Raw genomic sequence first — 22,955 nt, forward strand, 5'->3', positions numbered from 1 at the left:
GCACGTTTTCATTATATTTTCAAAACAATTCAGCCAAAAAAGGTTTCAACCTTCTTAGCCTCTCCGAATTTCCCTCTCAACTTTGTTACCGCGAAACTCGGAAATTTTCAATAGGAGCCTTTCGCCTGGGAAAAAAATCCCGAAGAACGCCCCGTTGCTATAGAGACGCCCGCGCCTAAAGGCTGGCCAATACGGGTCGACAGAGAGGCGGAGCTTGTGCCGTCAAGGCTGGCTGTGGGGGAAGTTCCAAGATGGCGGCAATGTAAACAAGAGCCGGCGGTAAGTCAGGCTGAGAATTTGAGCGGTTTGGGGGAGGGGGGGGGGAGACAACTCTATGGTTTTAGGGAGCCCGGAGAATAAACTGTCTGGACGGTTTGGTTAAGGCAAGCGGCGGCTTTGCACAGATTTTTTGGATCCAAGCCGTTAGGGTGGCAGATGCGGGTGTGTAGTAAGGGAAAACAGGAGCCTGGGCGACGCCGACTTGTTCTGAAAGAAGCTTCTTAGAGGTTGATAGGCGTTCCTTTCCCAAGCCTGAAACGTGCTTTGTGACGAGATTCCTCGAGTTACGTCCTCCCCGCTTTACTTTCACCCTGGTTTTCCGTTGCTTTTATTGATTGGTCGGTGTATTAGGGGCCATTCAAAGGCCATCGGTGAGGATGCGAGCAAAAGCCGCCAACGTTAGTCTGGGGGCGGGGGCGAGAGAAGGGGAATTGCGTTTAGTTGCGGCTACGGTTCTGTTGCTGCTTTTGTGTAAAAGTAAACTACATAGGATGGGTGAGGCATCATCTCCCACTCCCTCTGATTACAGAACATTTTGCGTAGTTAACTTTATTTATTTGTCAAGTACATGTTGGTGGTATACAAAGATATAATAATATTCATATACATCATACTACGGTAGTAAAAAAGAAACAGCGCACGGAAGGCACGCTGGTGCACTTACCTACGCCCCTTAACTGACCTCTTAAGAATCGGAAGAGGTCAACAGTGGAGTAAAGATTTGGGGGTGAGGTGATAATACTACAAAGTCAGGTAGTTAATTCTAGGCATCAACTACTCGGTTACTAAGGTCTTATTTCCTGAAGTCGAGTTTAAAGTGGTTTACATTATGTTTATATCTATTGTGTGCTCATGTGTTGTGGTTGAAGCTGAAGTAGTCGTTTACAGGAAGGACGTTGTAACATGATTTTAGGGGCTATGCTTAGGTAAGTCTCACTGCATTGGATATTCTGTTGAGAGTAGAGGAGTGGAGGGCTCTTCTGGTGAAATTGGTGAGGGATTTTAAAAAGTGGGATAACCATAAACTGCATTGGTTAAATCTAAAAGGAGGTGTAATCCAGGTAGCTGAATCATTTCACACCATAAGGCTTGCTGCAATATACCAAATGAGTCTGTGTGTGTTGTGTAATTTATTTTATTTTATTTATTTATTTGTTAAACAATTATAGGGTGATAATTTGTACATATAAAACATTAGATAAGTAATGATAAAATGTAGACAATAGGACAGGGACGGTAGGCACAAAGGTGCGCTTATGCACGCCCCCTACAGACCTCTTAGAAAGGAGGATAGATCAATTGTACCGTAGATAGTCTAAGGTTAAAGGTTTTGGGGTTAGGAGTAGAAACCACAGAATCAGGTAGTGCATTCCAGGCGTGGATTACTCTGTTGCTGAAGTCGTATTTTTTGCAGTCAAGTTTGGAGCGGTTGACATTTAGTTTAAATCGATTTAGTGCTCGTGTGTTGTTGCGGTTGAAGGTGAAGTAGTCGTTAACAGGTAGGACATTTTGCTATATGATTTTATGAACTATAATTAAGTCAGAACGGAGACGACGGAGTTGTAAGTTGTCTAAACCAGGAATTTCAAGTCTGGTGGAGTAAGGTATTTTGTTGCGGGAAGAGGAGTGAAGGACTCTTCTTGTGAAATATTTCTGGACTCTCTCAATTGTGTTGATGTCAGATATGCAATGTGTGTTCCATACAGGTGAGCTGTATTCTAGGATTGGTCTGACAAATGTTTTCTAAGCTCTTGTTAGCAGTTCAAAATTACCAGAGAAGAAGCTGCGAAGGATTAGGTTAAAAACTCTTAAAGCCTTTTTGGCAATGTTGTTGCAGTGGGCTCTGGGACTTAGGTCATTGGATATGAGTACAGTACTCCAATCATATATATGTGTGTGTGCGTGCATGTGTATCTTTCTCTGTGCCTATTATATATGTGTGTATGTGTATGTAAGAATGGTCACTAGTAGAAATAACTTATAAACAAAATGTGTAATGGAAGAATGGATAATAGCTATTGTATAATTTTGGCTCAAGACCTGTTGCAGTGAATGACAGAGTGGTCTAGGAATAAAAGAGGCATGCTGATAAACATGTTTACTTTTCTGCTTTGAAAACATTAAGGTGTTTTCCTCCCTCTCTTGCTGATTACTTCCCTCAGATGGGCTTATAATATTGTAATACCATGAAATTAATGCTGCAGATTGATTGATTAATGGGGGAAAAGAGGTTTTAGCTATACTTACCCCATATGAGCATGTTTGCTCCAAAGACAGGATCCTACACATGCTCTGTACCTAAGTGTAATAATGCTGGATTTATACCTCTGGGTAGGTTCGCCCTTATAATGAGATTTGAGAAAAAAAGATAACCCTGAGTGAAGGATGATAGGCATCTTTATATTCAGGTGTTGCTTTGCTGCTGAAATCTTCATAGAATAATGTCTTGTATCACCTATTGTAATCCGTAGATATCCTTTTTCATTCTGTGTATTTATAGGATTAGAAAACATCTTGAAATTGTGTACCTATCAGAGTTGTATACTCTTAACAATAATACAAATAAGTGGTGGATAGTAAAACAAAAAGGACAAATTTGTATATTAAAAAATTGTTTTGTATTGTTTCATTTTTCTAAGTATACTCAGAGATAGGGACTATCAAGGTTCAACGATGCATAATTTTATTTACATTTATCAAGTTTAATAGAAATCAGTTGTGTTTAAGTTTATTCTTAGTAATGCTACACATGTGAGAAACGCTAACATTCAGAAGTAGTAAACATCAAGAATAAAATTAATATGTTGTTTCATATTCTGGAAAAAATAGGAAATGATTTTAGAGCTCATCTAGTACTACAGCCTGTTCAATTCAGGATCCACTAAAATATTCCTGACAGGTGACTATCAAGCCTCTTATCTGGAGATTTCTAGTCTACCTACCAGCTATCTAAACTGTACAATAATCTTGTGTTATTAAATATTACCAGAATTTGAGTTTTCTAAAATAAAATATGTAACAAATGGAGATAAATGTTTATAATGTTGCTGTTTGATCCTGTTATAAGTAACAAATATTGAGTTGAACTTCTCTTTTTGAAAGAGTAATAAGAAAACCAAAATGTAAAAATAAGAGAACAGAAAAACACTGTAAAAATAAGTTGTAGATTCAAAGGAAAAGGAGAATGGGATATGGTATTTGTTTATTTGTTGAATTTACATTGCACCAATTTGAACAGCTCATTTAACAAAATAGGGCAATAAAAATATAACTTATAATTCACCTACAAAAAATCATTTAAAACAATATAATGCCCCATCTCTAAGCACCATCAACATAGGGTAATCTTAAATATTCAATTCCATATAGAAAGAATTAGTCTTTGTTAATTTTACAATTTGGGTTAAAATCTGTGCCAGTGTAGTCTGAAAAAGAGATGCTATTTTATAAGTGAGTTCCATAACTGAAAAGTACTCCCTTCAATTTCAACAGATAACAGATGAATAGTGGATAGCATGGTTTTTCCTGGAGAAAATGGTCCTGATGGAACTCAGGTACCAAGCCAAGTTGAGCTTTAATGGCCTCAATCCTGGCCAGAATTTATTGAATCCTGCAAACCAGCAGTAACCAATGCAATTTCTGCAGTATTGGTATAACACGAGCGAGGTGGTCATCTTTTATCAGTATTTTGCACCAGTTTTTAAGTAGTTTTCAAAGGTTTTGCTATATTGTGCCCTTTGAAATAGTCTAACTTGGTGGTGGTGAGGCATGGCTACTGTCACTGGGCTCTCAATCAAGATACGGAAACTGCTTTGGTCGCGTTGATGGATGATCTCTGGCGGGCCCGGGACAGGGGTTTATCCTCTGTCCTGGTGCTTCTTGACCTCTCAGCGGCTTTCGATACCATCGACCATGGTATCCTTCTGCACCGGCTGGAGGGGTTGGGGGTAGGAGGCACTGTTCTCCAGTGGTTCTCCTCCTACCTCTCCGGTCGGTCGCAGTCGGTGTTAGTGGGGGGCCAGAGGTCGACTCCGAGGTCTCCCTTGTGGGGTGCCTCAGGGGTCGGTCCTCTCCCCCCTGCTATTTAATATCTACATGAAACCGCTGGGTGAGATCATCCAAGGGCATGGGGTGAGGTATCACCAGTATGCTGATGATACCCAGCTTTACATCTCCACCCCATGTCCAGTCAACAAAGCAGTGGAAGTGATGTGCCGGTGTCTGGAGGCTGTTGGGGCCTGGATGGGTGTCAACAGACTCAAACTCAACCCGGATAAGACGGAGTGGCTGTGGGTTTTGCCTCCCAAGGACAATTCCATCTGTCCTTCCATTACCCTGGGGGGGGAATTATTGACCCCCTCGGAGAGGGTCCGCAACTTGGGCATCCTCCTCGATCCACAGCTCACATTAGAGAACCATCTTTCAGCTGTGGCGAGGGGGGTGTTTGCCCAGGTTTGCCTGGTGCACCAGTTGCGACCCTATTTGGGCCGGGACTCACTACTCACAGTCACTCATGCCCTCATCACCTCGAGGTTCGACTACTGTAATGCTCTCTACATGGGGCTACCTTTGAAAAGTGTTCGGAAACTCCAGATCGTGCAGAATGCAGCTGCGAGAGCAGTCATGGGCTTACCTAGGTATGCCCATGTTTCACCAACACTCCGCAGTCTGCATTGGTTGCCGATCAATTTCCGGTCACAATTCAAATTGTTGGTTATGACCTTTAAAGCCCTTCATGGCATTGGACCAGAATATCTCCGAGACCGCCTTCTGCCGCACGAATCCCAGCGACCGATTAGGTCCCACAGAGTGGGCCTTCTCCAGGTCCCGTCAACTAAACAATGTCGGTTGGCGGGCCCCAGGGGAAGAGCCTTCTCTGTGGCGGCCCCGGCCCTCTGGAACCAACTCCCCCCGGAGATTAGAACTGCCCCTACTCTCCTTGCCTTCCGAAAGCTCCTTAAAACCCACCTTTGTCGTCAGGCATGGGGGAACTGAGACATCTCCCCCAGGCATATACAATTTATGAATGGTATGTTTGTATGTATGCTTGTTTAGCAAATGGGGTTTTTAAATATTTTAAACTACAATTTAGATTTGTGATGAATTGTTTTATTTTGCTGTGAGCCGCCCCGAGCCTGCGGAGAGGGGCGGCATACAAATCTAAATAATAATAATAATAATAATAATAATAACAACAACAACAACAACAACTGGAACATCTGCTGAAGCTTGATAGAGGCCTACCTGGCTATATTCTGTGCATGTGAATTAGAGCTTTGGACAAGGATAGACATAGATATTTTTCAGGCTGCAATACCATTCAGAATTATAACTGAAACAGACTGAGTCTTAAATAGCTTTCTATGTTCATGGAACAGTACAAGGTATTGAGATGACATTTTCCGTTCTGTATTTTTTGTCATCTTCCATATTTTTTGTACCGCACATGTACACATAAATTGAAGAGGAACATCTAGAGCAGCTACAGTATATGTTTTGTTTGAAAAATTGGTCAATCATAAATCCATTTAGGGAAAATATGCAATTTCCAACTTTATAAATGTAAAGACAATAGCTAAACTTAAAACTTATTTATGTATACAACATTTCTGTAGTATGCCAAGTGTTTTACAGTACATTTTGGAAACAAAATAACATTTCATTTTTCATAACTTAAGAATTTTCTCCTTTTGGAAATAGGTGATAGGCTTCATGAATTCTACTTTATTAATAGTACAGTAGTCCCTAGCTATACCGCGCTTCACCTACTGCGGCTTCACTTCATCGCGGGTTTCTGAGGAAGTCGATCGGCAGATTTAAACAGCCCGCCGAACTCGATTGGCAGGTTTTAAAAAAAAAAAAATCTAAAATTGTAAATACTGTATTTAAATACTGTATCTAAAATAAATACTGTGTGGGAAGGATTTATAAACACTTAAAACAATGAAAACTTACCAAACAATTACAATATAAATACTTAAATAAGTACTATCAGTCGATAAATTCCCCATCGCGGATTTCACCTATCGCGGCCAAGTCTGAAACGTAACACCAGCGATAGGTGAGGGACTACTGTAGTGCTATTGAATTGGATATTAGTCATCTTCCATGGAACTGTTAAAGACTTCTGAAAATATCAGCCAATATTTAGCATTTAATTAATTTCTCTTCTCAGTTACTTTTTATTTTAAATATATAAGCCATGTTGCCTTTTCTTATTTCTTACTTTTATTATATATATATATATATATATATATATATATATATATATATATATATATATATATATATATATTAATTGTAGTGTAATAATTAATTCATAAGGTTGAGCTTGGATAAATTTTGTATTGCACTGTATGATTATTTAACAAGATTATTTAATAGACAATATGCTGTACATAAATGATTTAAAATGCATATGAGTTTGCACTTTCTTCTACCTCTTTTAAAAAAAATGTATAATATGATTTAAAATATCTGTTGTTCTAGCTAGCTGCTAAAACAAAAGTACAAACAAATACTTATGTAATATTATCACATAATTTATTTGATAGTTTTAAAAATAAATTATATGGACTGTTATTGGATATTAATTTTAATGTCTGTTTCAGCTATTTAAATGAAGCACTGTTATTTTTATAATTCTGTATTTTTCTCAATCCTTATATAGATAATTTATTCTCATATTCAATTTCCAATAAGGAACAAAATACTATTTTCCAATAATGACTCAAAAATGAGGACTACAGTGCAAATTTTCTTGCTCTCATTTTAAAGATGCCCTAAAGATATTTTTAATAATTTTGCTGCAGATTCCTTCATGATGGTAGTGAGTATTTGATCTTTTCATTTGTATAGATGTGGAGTGGTCTATTACCTCCTGGTGTGAATGAAACTGATGTTGCCACAAGTTCAGATGATGAAGAAACTGTGTATCTTCCTGAGAGTACCGGTATCTTAAATGAAAAACAAGAAGAAAAGAAATTCGTAGACAAACAGACTTGCGATCATGAGGAAAAAAATATGGCTGAAAACCAACTTCCTTCTGCAGAAGAACAAGAATGTCCAGCATGCCTGCCTGGAATTCCATTAGATATGTGGAATGTAGGTTTGTTTATAACTCTATATTTAATTGAAACTGAAATATTATGTTATTTATTCCTGTTGTGATATCTGTGGAGATAATCCTTGTAGCAAGAATAAATAAATATATTTTGAATGAAATATAATCTTTTTAAGCTTTTCAATTATAGAGAAGAAATATTTTAATAACATTGTTTGACAAAACTGTCTTAAAGTAAGATTGGAATAAGTTGTGATGAATCCCCTTTGACCAAACATGTAGGCACTTTACTGCTTATATACTGGAGTATTTTTTAAATCTTTTTTTAAAAGGTTTTCAAAATAGAGTTTGTTTTTTATTGCTGTGTGAGTATCTCTAGTAATGTTATGGAATTCTTAACTTGCACATGCATGATTACTAGTTTCATTTAATTTATTTCACACTTGTTTGTTGTGGCTTGTATATTTTAAGAACGATTTTGAAGAAATGCTTCAGATATCATCAGGGTAGCATCTCTCCTATTCATTAAAACATTCCATTTTTTTGCTTCCACATGAATTTGAAAGAGATGTAGCTGTTTTAGAGCTATGTTAACTTCAGAAGCTCAGCTTCTTAGGATAGTGTGAAAGACACTAATTACACATAGAAAAAAGTTCAAAAGTGGCAGGTTTTATGGTGTATTCAATAAGGTTCATAACTATCAAAGCAGATGTAGCTGTCTTAATTATACATATTGCTGCATTCACATTCCCATGTGTGGGAATCACACTGAAAAATCATACTGCTCAGTGATGTTATGCTTTTTAAAGGAGAAAATAGAATTCCATTGGCTATACTTGCTTATACTGTATTAAACTTTATGGATCTTAGCTTTTATTCAGAATTCCAAAGTCAATGTCTAAAGAATGTTCCTTCATAAAAAAGTATCATCAAGATAATCCTTGAATATATGAGAGCTATATATTGTAGTCATCTTCATTGATTGTTTTGTTATGAATATTGTACTTTTGGTATTGTGGATCAGTTAAAATAATTTTATGCTATCCAATTTATAGTAATGAAACAAAAGAAAAAAACAACCAATTTTCTCTTTCAACAGAAATTTCAGACTCTGAAAAAGAAAAACCTTGACATGAAAAATCAAGAAAAATGTCAAAGAGATAAGCGACGAAAGAGAAAACGTTCTCAAAAAGGTGGTTTGTTTCCAGTTGCTAATACCGTATGTAGGAAACACTACAATAAAGTTCCAAATAATTTGGTGTTAGAATTGAGTAATTTTATAATCATCTTACAGATTGAATGTTATTTGGTTGTTTTCTAGTAGGAAAAAAAACATTTAATGTAGTCTAGTCCATATAAATGTTTACCTAATTCCAGGTACTCAGAGAAACTTTAGCATTTTTTCTAAATCACAACCTACTTGCAGTAGAACAAATCATGACAGAATGTATGAAAACTTTTTCTAAAGTCTTTTTGATAAGACTAGAGAAGTCAGTCATCACAGAAAATATTCACAGCATGAATTAGGTTTATTTATTTTTTGTTCATTTTTGTAATAATTTTTGCATATGGTATTATTGGTGAATATCTTATGAATATCACAGTACACTTCTATTGTGGAAGTATGCTGAAAGAACAAGTGTCAATGTCTACACTGCAATTTTCTAAATTTTGACCTTTTTGACTTTTACTACCTTTGGTAATATCCACATCATGCTTATAACAGAAACGAAGCAAGTGATTGTGACTGAAAATATATATTGTTAGCAGTTAATGACATGTTCCATGATAAAGCACTTTAAAGCATTTATCTCATGCTTTACTCACCTTTCTCCAGTTGTGAAGTATTTTTTTTGACTGGGTCTTTTACAAGGCAAAGGCTTGGTTAAGTAAAGCGCCAGAAATAACTTTTCTACAAAATATTTGGCTGTAGGTACAAAGGCAGTGTATAATGAAATGGATTCTGTCATTCAGTACCAACATTCAAAATGGGAAAAACTTACCTCTGTATCATTCCATCACTGCCTTGAAATCTTTAGCCATGCGAGGAATACTGTAAAGCGTATTTCTCAGATTTCTATTATAGCTAAATGTGGTCCTTCCACCATTAGCTTAATATCTACATACAGTATAAGCATTAATTCCCTCTAAATTTAGGTATCAGTACATATTTGTGTTTAGTGCTGTGGAAGTAGACTGTGTCTAAGCTAGGATTTCATTTTAAATTTTGGTTTTTCATTGTTAATTATATTTCAAACATCACTGATTTCATCATGTTCATTACTGAATCAGAATTAACTCCTAAAACACTTGTATTAGTTTATGAGGAATTTTTCATACTAAATTTTAGAGTTTGATTTTTTTTTTTAGGTAAAATGAAAAGCGGTGAAGATATAACGGAAAGGTATTTGAAACTATGACATGATTATTTAAAATTTATTTTTACATGGTTTAAATGTTCAGCTCCTCTATTTGAGTGATTTGGCAATGGATTTTTGTACAAAAGTGATCCTTTCACGATCACTTGATTACTTGAAAAAAATATTTTTAACTGTTAAATAATAGATATGAAAGGTTTTATTTTCATAAACTAGGTATATTTTTTTATATTAAATATACAAATGTAAATAAAATTGTATTAGTCCCAAAATAGAAGAAAATAGTTTATATAAAATACATTTTCTTCACATAAGCCAGCAATAAAATTATTAATTTTAATGTTTCATATTATAAATGTTTCATATTTATATATGTGACTATTTTCTTGCGATAGGATCTTGTCCAACTATTATTCTTTTTGCCTTTCTTTGTAGCCAAGAGTCTGTAAAAGATAAACACTTCAAAGAGCTCACTCAATATTTTGGAATCAATGATAGGTTTAAACCACTGGAAAGCAAGGAAACTACTCAAAAGGTGATTGCTAGATTTTTTTTAAAAAAAATTGATTTTAAGCTTGCATTCCATTTGCAATTCATTTCTCTGCACTTACATATGAGTGCAGTGAATATATTATTTATTAAATGTATACGTTGCCCACAACTTACAATATCAGAATTAAAAAATAGAAGATTCAATGTATAGTAAAAACTTAGGCATTAAGAATTAAAACATTAAAATGAACAGCAAACTATATAAAAAGGACCAATGTATAAAGAAAGTAATGTAGAACATTATACCTATGCATGCCTACACACAGATAGGCAGAATCCATTACTCATGTGCTGATTTGTGTGGCCAAAGTAAAGCAAGAATGGGGGATATAAGGTCCTTATCTTTGACCAGATTGATCTTGTGCTCTTGTTTTGGACTAAGAATGAGTGTACAATCTTCTGCTGTTCCATGGACAGTGATAGACGTCGATATATTCATTTAAAGCTTTCATTTTCACAGATCAATTGGAAAAACATTGAAATATTGTTGAGAGAAGCTTAAACTTGTTGACATTTTTAAATGCTGAATTTATTCAAAAGGTAAAGTGAAAATAATACAAAAGTTTGTTTTTATACAACAGTTTTGTAACTATCAACAGGGCAGGCTATTCAAGTTAGAAATTAAAACCCATCTGCTTCCATCATGGATGGAAGACATTCCAGGACTACTCAGTAAGCTCTAAAGTTGGCAACAATATCACAAAAACAATATCACAATTGCAAGCTACTTCAGGGTTGTTATTTTTTTTAACAAGAAAACTAATAGATTTCTCTTGGAAGTTAGCAGAGTTTGAGACCAGTTCAATCATTTCTTTCTTTCTTTCTTTCTTTCTTTCTTTCTTTCTTTCTTTCTTTCTTTCTTTCTTTCTTTCTTTCCTTCCTTCCTTCCTTCCTTCCTTCCTTCCTTCCTTCCTTCCTTCCTTCTTTTTTATTTTTCTTTCTTAATCTTTCACATGTGATTTGCTGTATGAAAGTTACAGGTGCGAATTTCATATTATTTTGGAATTGATAGAATGGAATTGAATTGATGTTTTTAGTACATTTTTATAATGTTCAGTTAGTATTCTTAGAAGGACCATTCATTTTTCTCTCTCTCTTTGTATGTTTTCTAGTCTGGTCTTGAAATCAATATAGACAAATGTGTAGCTGAAGGTAATATTGCCCAAGCTGAGGAATTAAGTGATAAATTAGCTACTCGAGAGGTAAGTTACAATTTTGTTATGCTTTCAATATGGTAATAAATATTAGATATAATTTGCATTGTTTTATGAAACAGTTTTTACATTAATATTGTTTGGGAATTGTGGGATTTATTTGGGAAATCCTGTAGCTATATTCTATTTCTTAATTGCTTCTATTGCAATTTGTGGTGCATTAGCCTGGAATAAATAAATTGTGCCAGAGACAACTTTTAAATGGATACTTGGATCCAATAGATCTAAAAGCCAAATGGCCAAGTTGCTCTTCTGATCTTCCTGTAGACAACTACTTCATACAAGATTTGAATATGCTTCAATATTAACATTTAAGACACATTTATTATTTTCTTTTATGAATGGGATCAATAGACAGCAAGTACAGTTATTGTTCTCTACTGAGAACTCTAAAACAAGGTTGTCAATCTCCTATTTGAGATGCAGTCATTTAACAAGAATGTTTCCTTACTATCTTTGAAATTCCGAATTTCCAGAAATGTAATCTATGGCTAGAATATTTGGTAAGATTGTTTGCAGATTTCTATTCTATTTTAATTTCATAATTTTAGGTGATAAAGATGACTACAAGAAACTATATCACTAATGCTTTTATGTATTTTCAACTTAAAATAAACATATACATTTCTTGATATAGTTTTCTTTTGAATTTGATGAATGAATGTTTAGTGGGTAAGTATTCTGTAGAGATCAGGTACAATTTTGATCACTGATATTTTCCTTTCTCAAAAAGCAGTAACAGCAACCTGCTGATAAAGCCTTTGCTTTGAGGCATGGATTCCAGAATGCTTTAAAATGTTTCCTTCCATAATAAAGTGAAACTAATTTTGATGTATAACATTTATAAGCCTATGAAACAGATAGAGCAGCATGAGTATTTAAAGGGGAAATGAGGCCAAAAATAAAGAAATGGCTAAGAGAAGCTATGAAACATGCCCTGAAGAACTAAGCAATGCCAAAATACAGCTGTCAGTATACTATCATTATGTCACAGTGAGAACCAATTTTTATGGAATCAGATTGCCTGGGAATTGAAGAAATTGTAAATAATATACATAATCCGAATAGAAACAGCAGATTGAAACATGAGTAACTTTATTTTATTTATGCTATACTCAATGCATTTACATTTTAATACACCTGACAATCCTCTTTGGACTATTATTATTATTATTATTATTATTATTATTATTATTATTATTATTATTTTGATATAATAGTGTTGGAATATAGAAATGAATATTCAGAAGAGTTTGGAGTACATTTCTTTAACGTGTGCACTTTTTTCTGGGCTGTCAGGAATTATGAGAAATATTTTATTTTAATTCTTCCTAAGAAGAATAGTGATAAACTAGTTTAGGATATTCTGTGTAAAAACATGTGTTTTACTAAATTACTGTTATATGTGTGGTACATTTTGGATATCTTTGTAAGATTTTGAGATATTGTAATGGTCAACTATTTGATGAATACTTTCTTCAAAGGCTTTTGGGGAACCTACTGTATAACAATCTTTGCTAGTTTACCTGTCTTCATGGTCAGTAGTACTTTTAATATATATTTTTCAAATAATTTTATCATGTACTATAAAAAGCTAATACAAACTACAAAAAATAAAGTAGAAAGAAAAAGTAAAAAGTGTAAAAAAATGAAAGAGAAAAGAAAAAAGGACTATAACAAAAAAGAAATGAAAAGTAACTTCCCTCATCTCAATTAGCACAAACAATTTAAACAACATTTAAAATATAGAAACAATTACTTTATTCAATATTCAATTGGTTATCAATAGGCATATTCTTAAAACCTTGTCATTCAATCTGGTCAATAAAAGTCTATTAAGAAATAATAATGTCTGGTTTAACTTTGATCAAATAGACAAACCTTATATTTCTTCCCTTTTAACAATGTTAATATATAATCCCTTCAAGTAATGTCATAATAGAATAGAATAGAATAGAATAGAATAGAATTCTTTATTGGCCAAGTGTAATTGGACACACAAGGAATTTGTCTTGGTGCATATGCTCTCAGTGTACATAAAAGAAAAAGATACATTTGTCAAGAATCATGTGGTATAACACTTAATGATTGTCATAGGGGTAACATACCAAATATAGATATGGTTCAAAATTGTGTTGACAATTCCAGGGGATAATAGAATAGAAGACAAAAGATTTGGGAAAACATCTAAAAATTGGTTTCAAGATATCAAGATCTGAAATTAAATGACTATAATGCTAAATTGGCCATGTTTATCAGTACAGTGGGTGCCATACTCATAAATCTTAGAAAATCTACCCATTGACAAAATTTCCATCTATCAATTTCAAGATGCTTGGATCTGCTCATATCCTGTTCCAATACATTATGGCATCCTAGGTTTTTGGAAAGAACGTGAAACGTCTGAAAGCCAACAGTAGCTATTACTTCACACTATTGTGAATATTAACCTTCAATAGGCAATACCTTGAGGTGGTTGTGGGGCATTTGTATTCTGAAGAAGATGAGAGATAGAGATTCAGTTATATTGGACAGGTCTCATTAGAGGAGCCAAACAAAGAATGTCTCTTCCATAAGCAATATGGTGAGAAACAATTTATACCAGATCAGTTGTCAGTTGAGTCAATAAAGACTCTGCTGGATGTTCCTGGATATCTGGGGACAAATGAACTACAGGTTGTCGAACAAGGCCAGCAGCTATGGATGACTTGGAGAAAAGTTGTGTACCTGTCACAACAATACAAAGAATGAACACAAAAAAATAGTGATCTGTTATTAATATTTTTAAAAAGTACCATCTGCCCACAATTCAGAACTTGTGGGAGTGACAGAAGTAATAGAAAATGAATAAGCACAAGCATTCTGGGACTTTAGAATTCAAACAGACTTGCCACATAATATCCCAAACTTTACAATTTTCAATAAGAAAAATAAAAAAGTCCATAAAGTGGACATCTTATAGCAAGAATAGAAGACAAAAATTAAAATTATGGCAAAAGAAAACAAAGGTAACAGTAATAGGCACTTTGGGTACAATTACAAAAACTCTGGAGCACCACTGAAACATCATTGGTATCCAGCAGAGTCCTTATTGACAAAATCACCATTAGTCTGTTGCTCATTGGAAAAGGTAGCTTTATATGAAACAACCTAGATATTATGACAGTATTTTTAACACCATCAAACAATGTCTGCTTGTCACAGAGAAGGACTTAAAATGACTCCATGGGTAGATAAAATGCCATATTCACTGTGCTGCTAACCAAAATGATGATAATATTATGGCATTTGGTGTGTTGTTAAAGTGGTGTCCTAGAAAACTACTCATGAATTAACTATGAGAGGGTTGTTGTTGTAGGTAAAATAGAAGTAGGAAGGAGTATTACAAATATATGCAACCTTGAATTACTTATAATAACTAGAGTAATAAAGTAATAATTATTTGTGTTTGAATTTGTTTTTATACTTTGTACCTTTATATGTTGTAAGCTGCCCGAGTCTTCGGAGAGAGGCAGCATAGAAGTCCGAATGAACGACCAACCAAGCAACAATAATAACAATATAACAAATCTTAATATTTAAAAACAACTAAAACCCATCATTAAAACCACACAACACAATCATACCATACATAAACTATATAAACCTTGGGGATATCTCAATTCCCCCATGCCTGGCGAATGAATGAATACAAGATAAAAATTAAATAAATCTGTGGCGATCCCAGTGATTATCAGGAGACTGGGTACCACACTAAAAGATCTTTCACAACACTCAGAAGATCAGCACATTGACAAAATATCCATCTGCCAATTACAAAATACCACATTGCAGAGATCTACACATATATCCAGTACTACATTACACAACTTGAGTTGTTGGGAGGAACTTGATGTATCTGAAAATCAATACCAGTTAAAGAACTGGCAGCAGTAATGTCACATTGTTATAAATAGCAGCAACAACAGCAACTTCATTTTTATAAAGTTTGTTATTTCCTGCTTGGGATCAAGTAGTGTTTCTTGGTGATATTCCAATGCACCACTATTATTAATTTGTTATGCTGATTGTAATTAGTCTGTGCAGTTGTCTTGCAGCAGTAATCAGCTGGTCCACTTTTTCTTCAGCTTCTTTGCAGAAATAACATTTACTGACTGTTGATGTCTTCTCCATTCTAGCTTTGTATGCATTTGTTCTTGAGGCTTGTTCTTGTGCAGCCAGAATTATTAGCCTCACTGTTCTTTGCTTCAGCTGCTCTTAGCCATTGCCAGATCTTGTTATCTGATTTGCATGAAGGATTTTTTTTTTTTTATCCAGTGGTGGTGTAATATTTTCCTTTGTCATGTCTCTTCTCTATTCTTCTTCTGGTCTTCCTTTTAGGCCATTTTCATCTCTTTGGTATTCAGTAAGCCTTCACGATGTATTAACTTCAGTGCATCTTCTTCAAATATTCTTACAATTCCCTTTTTTTCTTCTTCAACTATCTGCTGTATTTGCTACATTCCACACCCATTTTCATTACTAACCTTCTTGAATTCAGTATACAGTGGAACCCCGACATAAGAGCTGCTCTACTTACGAGCAACTCGAGATAAGAGCTGGGAGGGGAGAGATATTTTTGTTCTACTTACAAGCCCAAATTCGAGATACGAGCGCCAAGGAGCTGTCTCCTGAAGCCGAACGCTAACTTCCGCGTTCGGCTTCAGGAGACAGCTGCGAAGCGGCGCGCGTGTTTTAAAAGGTTGCAGCCGGCCTGGGGGGCTCGGGGGGTGCTTGCAGCCGGCCTGGGGGGCTTGCCAGCACCCCCCCGAGCCCCCCAGGCCGGCTGCAACCTTTTAAAACACGCGCGCGGCTTCGCAGCTGTCTCCTGAAGCTGAACGCGGAAGTTAGCTCTTTTTCTTTCTCTCTTTTACCTTCCCTTCCTCTATTTCTTCTTTTCTTTCTCCTTCCCACCTTCTTCCCTCCCTCCCTCCCTTCACTCATTCCTCTCTTACTCTCCCCTTTCATAAGTTTCCTTGCTTCCTTCCTCTGTTCCTGTCCCTTCCCTCTTTCCTTCCTTCCTTCCCACCCTCCGTCCATTCATTCACCCATTCCTCTCTTGATCGCTTAAAGCCGGTCCCTGGTGCAAAAAGGGTTGGGGACCTCTGTCCTACAGGATTGGGTGGCAGAGAAGTTGAACATATGTAAATTTAAAAGTTTAAGAAAGTTTACAAGTTAAGTGAAAGAAACTTCATTATTCATTTATATGTACATGTACATTTCTTCATTAAAAACTTGTCTTTCTGCATAATTTAGACTAACTTTGTGAGTTTTTTGAGGGCTGGAACCAATTAAAATTATTTACATTAATTCCTATGGGGAAAAGTCGTTCGAGATAAGAGCTGCTCGACTTAAGAGCCCAGGTCCGGAACGAATTAAACTCGTATCTCGAGGTACCACTGTATTTGATGATCTCAACCTGAAGGTACTGTATATGTAGCGATTTCCTCTATCCAAACTCTTGATATTATTTCCATCTTGATTACTTCACTATTTTCCCATCTGCTGTTGGTAAGGGTGGCACATTTATCCAGTTGAACAATTTGATCTTAAATCAGTGGGGATTTTGTTTTGTAACAACCTTTTTATTAATAGGTTTTTTTTTACCATTTCTATTGATGGTGATTACTTGCTCTTATTAATCTCAGTTCAGTTATGACACATATTTTATTTGCTTTTTTTAATGACATAGAATTCATCTGATTACAGGTTTTTCTGAAATAGTGGAAAACACAGCACAGATGAATGGCAAACTCTGCCAGAAGTGTTGGCTTAGCTGGTTGAAGAGATCGTCCCTCCTGGGAATGATCTACTTTCACTGGCCTTGGTCTTGTTCCAAGTTGGGCAGGGCATGTTGGCAAAGCTGGGCCTCTTCCAGGAAGGAAGATTTGTAGGGGACGTGGAGGTGATCACTGATTTCTTGGAGAGTCAGGAAGGTTTGTGTATCTAGTTAGCAAGTTTGGCTTTCGTAGAAATGACCTTATCACCATCTGTGCCAGAGTTGTGGCTCCCTGGCAAGTATTTATATTGATAGAAGCAACAGACGTAGGATGAGACAATGTAACAAAGAAAGAGACTCAAACAGGGAAAGTATATCCGTAGTTTTTTTGCCTCATTTCTATTTTTAAAGCAGTAAATTAGAACCATGTTAATCTGCTCCCCATACATTTGTTATCAAAACTTGTATCTGCCCCATCATGTAGAATTTAAAAGTAAGATCAGCCTTCAGCCAATATTTAGAATGTTGAAACCTGAATTAAGGCCCTAATTGTTTTTGCAGGAATAGCATGGAAATATAACATTCCATTAGCAAAAGAGAGCAAAGTTAGAGCTCTAATAACCCTAGAGTTTCATGCAGTTGTAAATCGTATTTACTGGTATCTCATAATAATATAGCCTATCACAGCACTCAACCATCCTCAACTTATGGAACTGAGGTTGTTTGCAAAAATTCTAAAACCAGCAGAAAAAGCTGTAAAATCTCTGAAAAGCTTAGAGCCAGTCAATTCAGCTTGTTGCTACCCACTTTAGTTTGTCAATGTGCTTCAGAATAGATATTTAAACCAGATGACCGTTCAAGCCTTGTACACTCCAGTTATTAATTGCTGCTATATGGATGCCTTAAAAAGTCAATGAAACCATTTGCAGATTGCAGATTTCTAAGATGAATTTTTTTTCATGTGTGATGACATAAAATATAAGTAATATTTGCTATATTTTTGCATTTTGTGTTTTGATTAAATATAAATAGTATAACTTGAAAAGAGAAAGTATAACTTGAAAAGAGAAAAAAACGAGTCTACAGAGAGGGGCGGCATACAACTTTAATGAAATAAATAAATGAATAAATAAATAAATATTTGATTGCCTATCAAGAAACTTGATAGGTTAATTCTTCACTTGCCTATTCAGAAGTAAGTTATATTGAGTATATATATATTGAGGTTTGCTCTTAAGCAAATTAGTATAGAATTGAATCCCAAATTACTTTAGTTGTTCTCTAAATACAAATAATACTGTCAAAACTGTTCTAAATGTCAGCTTAGTGATATTTGGTATGAATGATTTCACAATTATGATTATTTTTGAATATGCTCTTTATTTTTGTTTGAAATAATTCTAATTGATTTGTGTATTCTATCACAATTCCTAATTTTTACATTCTGTTGACTTTTACTCATCTTGTTGATATATAAGTGTATACTTGATAACCATTTATGTTAAGTATCCTATCAAAATTTAAACTACCACTTTAAAAGAATCAATCAGATTCTATTGCAGTATTTAATATTGCAGTGTTTAATTACAAAGTGGTAATTCACAGCTAGAAGCTCCCAGAAAGCTAATGAGTTCTACTCCTATACATTATACCCTATCTGAAATGTGTATGTAGAAGAATTTTGTACCACATAATTTAATATAGAAAAAAATATTTAAACTTGTATACCACAATTTCAGCAAAAACAATGCTTGAAAGAAACATTTTTTATAATATAGAGAAATATAGAGTTTATTATTTTTAAAGCGTCATTGTTAAAAAACATGAAAATATATATTAATATTTTAACTGTTCAAATATTTTAAAAATGAAAGGCAAAGAACTATATATAACTTTCAAATTATTATACTGCGGAAAGAGTTATGGACAAATACTGCACTGTATTGTTAATTATTCTGTCTTCTTAATCAAATCCTTTTCTCTTTATCAGGGTGTTTTGCCTTAAACTTTACTATATGACAGGGGTTATCACCTATGATTGTATGCATGTGCCCTCTTAATTATGTATATCTTTTTTAACAAACCTTTAAAAAATTCAAATGTTACAAGTCTAATTAAAGAGACAAAGCACAGTTTATACTGTAGATTTTTTCTGCAGTTCAATTAATCAGCATGTTTTCTCTTTTAATTAAAACCATTTTAGTAAATTAAAGCCCACAGCAAAACACATATATAATTTGTTTGTAATTAGCTCTTAATTGGTGGTAGTTGAAGCTTAGCACCCTTGGTTTCTTTCTTCATGATTGCCATTTTATTAGCAGCCAGTCATTAATTAATCTTTTTTTCTAATTAGCTTATAAAACTGTTGATGGCACATTATTGTAAATGTGATTTTAAGTTCAAAGCTTGTTAATAAGCTTTCTTACTTAGAAGAACATAGATAAAGAAATTGCTGAAAACAGTACTACAGTTCTTTTTTTAAAAAGCAGCCTTTCTTACAAGGGAACTGTAAAACATCTAACAGCTTATGGTTAATTTTTTTTATTTTTTTATGAATGGAAGAATGTACTTGCATTAAAATATTTTAATAAAAAGAAATGCTAAAATATGTGAAAAATATTGTGTTTTTATATTTTAATATAAATATCCAGCAGTAGAATGTATTTTAATGCAATAAATAACAGTAGCACACAACAAAGAGATTGGAGCATTTTGAAGTTGAACAAACAATTGGGAGATTATCATTTTCTCTTCCAAATCAACTGAGATTCTTGTTTGCTTTATATATTTAATATACATCAGTAGTGGATAACATTCCATAACATAAAAGGGGAAAATCATTGCCAAAGGCTGAATCTGAAATAACTAGATTCATATTTGATGAGAAACTGTAATACAGTATTAAAAGGCTGTTTGGTTTCTCTGATAGACCACAGGATGCTTCAGGACCTGTTAGAATTGAGATGTTCTGCTAAAACCCCTTTGGGTTTAGCCTTTTATAGAACAGATCTTATATGACATTTTTGAATTTAGCTTTGAATGTTCCATCGAATTATTCTTATCCTAGAGTGTGTATATTACAATGGGTTTTTGAAATAAATCTTTATCTCTAACTGCCTGGCTGTTTCACTGTTTGTCTGTTGCTTTTTTTGAATTTGATACCACTAAGGCCCAAGGAGGTAACCAAAAGGTAAAATACAAATATTTATAAGGAAATATTTATGAGGCCAGCCACAATTTTAAAAAAATATGAGTCAACTAAAGACCAGCCTAAGCAAAATAGCAGTGTATTATCCCTGGAAAAAAGCCAGGATTATTATTTTTTTGCCATTATTTATTAAATAAGAAATATAAATTATTTATTAAATTTATATACCACCCATCTTTTTGATAAGGCAACTCTTTGTACACAAATTTCCAAAGGGAATTCGCTTCATTGCTTTTACTTTATTGTAATAGTTAGCTTCCATACGTCTAGTGACCTAATTTGGTTGGCACATAAATGATAATGCTAGAAGAGGATTTCTAGGGATATCATAGCCCATAAAGCTCATGAATGTTTCACCTTTAAATATTTTCACCAAACCTATCAATAATTTTGTTTTCTGGAAATTTCAGTTAAGTATCTTTGCAGCTGAATTGAGATCATGTATTTTCTCTCTGCCTTAACTTTATTTACCATTTGAACTTCATCTGTTTTATAGCTTTTTTTAAAAAAGGAAGGGGCTTTATGATGCTGCTCAAGGAACACTAGAGAGGGATAGCTGACAAGGAAAAAATTAAAAATTGGATAAAAAGTAAATGAATAATGTCATATTACTAAAAAGATGAGAGGCTAATTTGTGCCGACTTTTTGCTAATTTTGTTCAAGCCTTAAAATGAGGAGCTGTCACCCGTTCTGTGTAGCACTGATGACAGTGCCAATGATCCATGAAATAAGCTGCCGCTGGCTTTGTTCTGATAAGAATGAACAAATCTGCACAATGTACGGCTCCCTGAATCTCATTTTCATACTTGCATGCAGGCTAAAAGAAATAAGCTGTTTGCAGGCTTGATTAATCAGACATTTGAGGGGGTTTTGTCTCTTTGATCTCTTTCGTCTCCTAGGTAACTTGCTTGACATTAATGTTGAGCTTGAGTAAAGACAATCAGGAATTGTAGACCAAACTGATATAAAAATTAAAGACTTTAGCACTTTAAGTACTTCAGTAATGGTTCCGCTTTACTTTAGAAAACATCTGTTTTCATTTAATTAAAGAACAAAAGTGAATAGTATGAATATTTTATATCGAAACCTGTTATTCCACACATAGACACAAAACAACTTTAATATGATAATTGTCTCTTTAAAAAAAATACCTTCAAACTGTTTGGCAGAAAATGAAGATTTTAAAAATTGTCACCAGGTATTTTTGATAGCTAGGTTTTTTGTGAAAAATAATGGATACGAAATTTGTGCTATGCTCTTTAAGCTGCTAGGGCAAGATTTCTGAAATGATTATCTTTGAACTTCAATATGAATGAATGCTTTTTGCCTCATAGAAAACTTACTTGATTAAAAAAGTTTGCCTCTTAAAAATGGTAATGAAGATGAATCACTATATCAACATTACTCCCAATACAACTTTCACATATTAAACCTATAAAATTGACATGATTTTTTTTTCAAAAAAATGTCGCAGTGCGTTTGCTTGAGGTTATGCAAACGCTTTTACAAATCTTCCAAGTGGCTGTAAAGATGAATGCCTCAAGGGTCTAGCCAGGGCCCTGCTTTTCCAACCAGCTAAAGCCCTTATCTTAAATCCAAGCAAAGTACCATTAATCTTTTTGAAAGACCTTTTATGGCTTTTAATATATCCCAAATTAGAACATTTTACACCCTTGGTTCCTGAAATGTGGTGATAAAAAGCCTTTAGAGCTTAATTTTCTTTACTGCATGCTCTGACCAATTTGCAGTTCTTTGTGATAATGTTTAGACACCTTAATTAAAATGCAGCAAAATATTGGATGTTCTATATGGAAAATGCTGATACTTTGACTACATAAGAAAGTGTTGTATGTATTTTTATTCATGTTTTATTGCTTTTATAGCATTGCAGCTTGCTACATTATTTGATGACCTTTTAAAAAAATATAAAACCTATTGACCTAGATTTGGCGGGCCCTGTTAAAATGGGAAGTGAAACTACATGTATGAGTGTATATGGAAGCAGAAAATGTTCATTTTACTAAGGCATAGTTATAGTGATATATTTTATGCACTTTCTCTGCAATTAATTTACATTTGTCTTTTAAAAGTTATTTTCGATATTTTGTAATTACAGTATCTTTTAACTGCAATAGGAATATCACTTTTATTTATTAATCAAATGCTGAGGACATAGTTTTCCTTCTCTAACAGTATGTACCATTTTAAACCCTTTTGAACCTATGCTTTGATAATTACACTGAGTTGTTTTATTCCTAAGAAACAAAAAAAGATATAAATGCAAAGAATTTATATAGGCCCTATTAGTGATATTGAAAGACAGAAGAGCTGCATCTGTAGGGCATCAATGTAGATGCTTGGGTATATATCACAATTAGTCTCTATTAGATATTGTTAAATCTTTTCAGACAGTCTAATGGCAGAACTATGGAAATATGGATATGAAATTTCAAACTATAACATATGCCATGTGTAATAGGTGCTGTATATTTGGGTTAATAGT

General features: G+C 34.2%; 1 protein-coding gene across 6 annotated transcripts in view; it reads left to right on the forward strand.

The window, feature by feature from the left end:
* The first annotated feature begins 202 nt into the window (after positions 1 to 202).
* FAM204A (family with sequence similarity 204 member A) overlaps positions 203 to 22,955 on the forward strand; it is a 47,552-nt gene continuing 24,799 nt past the window's right edge. For 2 of the 6 annotated variants that reach the window (XM_070752624.1, XM_070752623.1), the window contains exons 1-6: positions 203 to 279; positions 7,138 to 7,383; positions 8,442 to 8,535; positions 9,713 to 9,746; positions 10,156 to 10,255; positions 11,385 to 11,474. In XM_070752624.1, coding sequence (XP_070608725.1) covers positions 7,138 to 7,383; positions 8,442 to 8,535; positions 9,713 to 9,746; positions 10,156 to 10,255; positions 11,385 to 11,474 — 564 coding nt within the window. In that variant the 5' untranslated portion in view covers positions 203 to 279. Of the gene's footprint in view, positions 280 to 3,771; positions 3,946 to 7,137; positions 7,384 to 8,441; positions 8,536 to 9,712; positions 9,747 to 10,155; positions 10,256 to 11,384; positions 11,475 to 22,955 lie in introns of those variants that run through there. The other 4 variants (XM_070752622.1, XM_070752621.1, XM_070752625.1 and 1 more) reach the window with 3 other exon arrangements.

This window comes from Erythrolamprus reginae, chromosome 5 (genome assembly GCF_031021105.1).
Source record: "Erythrolamprus reginae isolate rEryReg1 chromosome 5, rEryReg1.hap1, whole genome shotgun sequence".
NCBI classification, from domain to species: domain Eukaryota; kingdom Metazoa; phylum Chordata; class Lepidosauria; order Squamata; family Dipsadidae; genus Erythrolamprus; species Erythrolamprus reginae.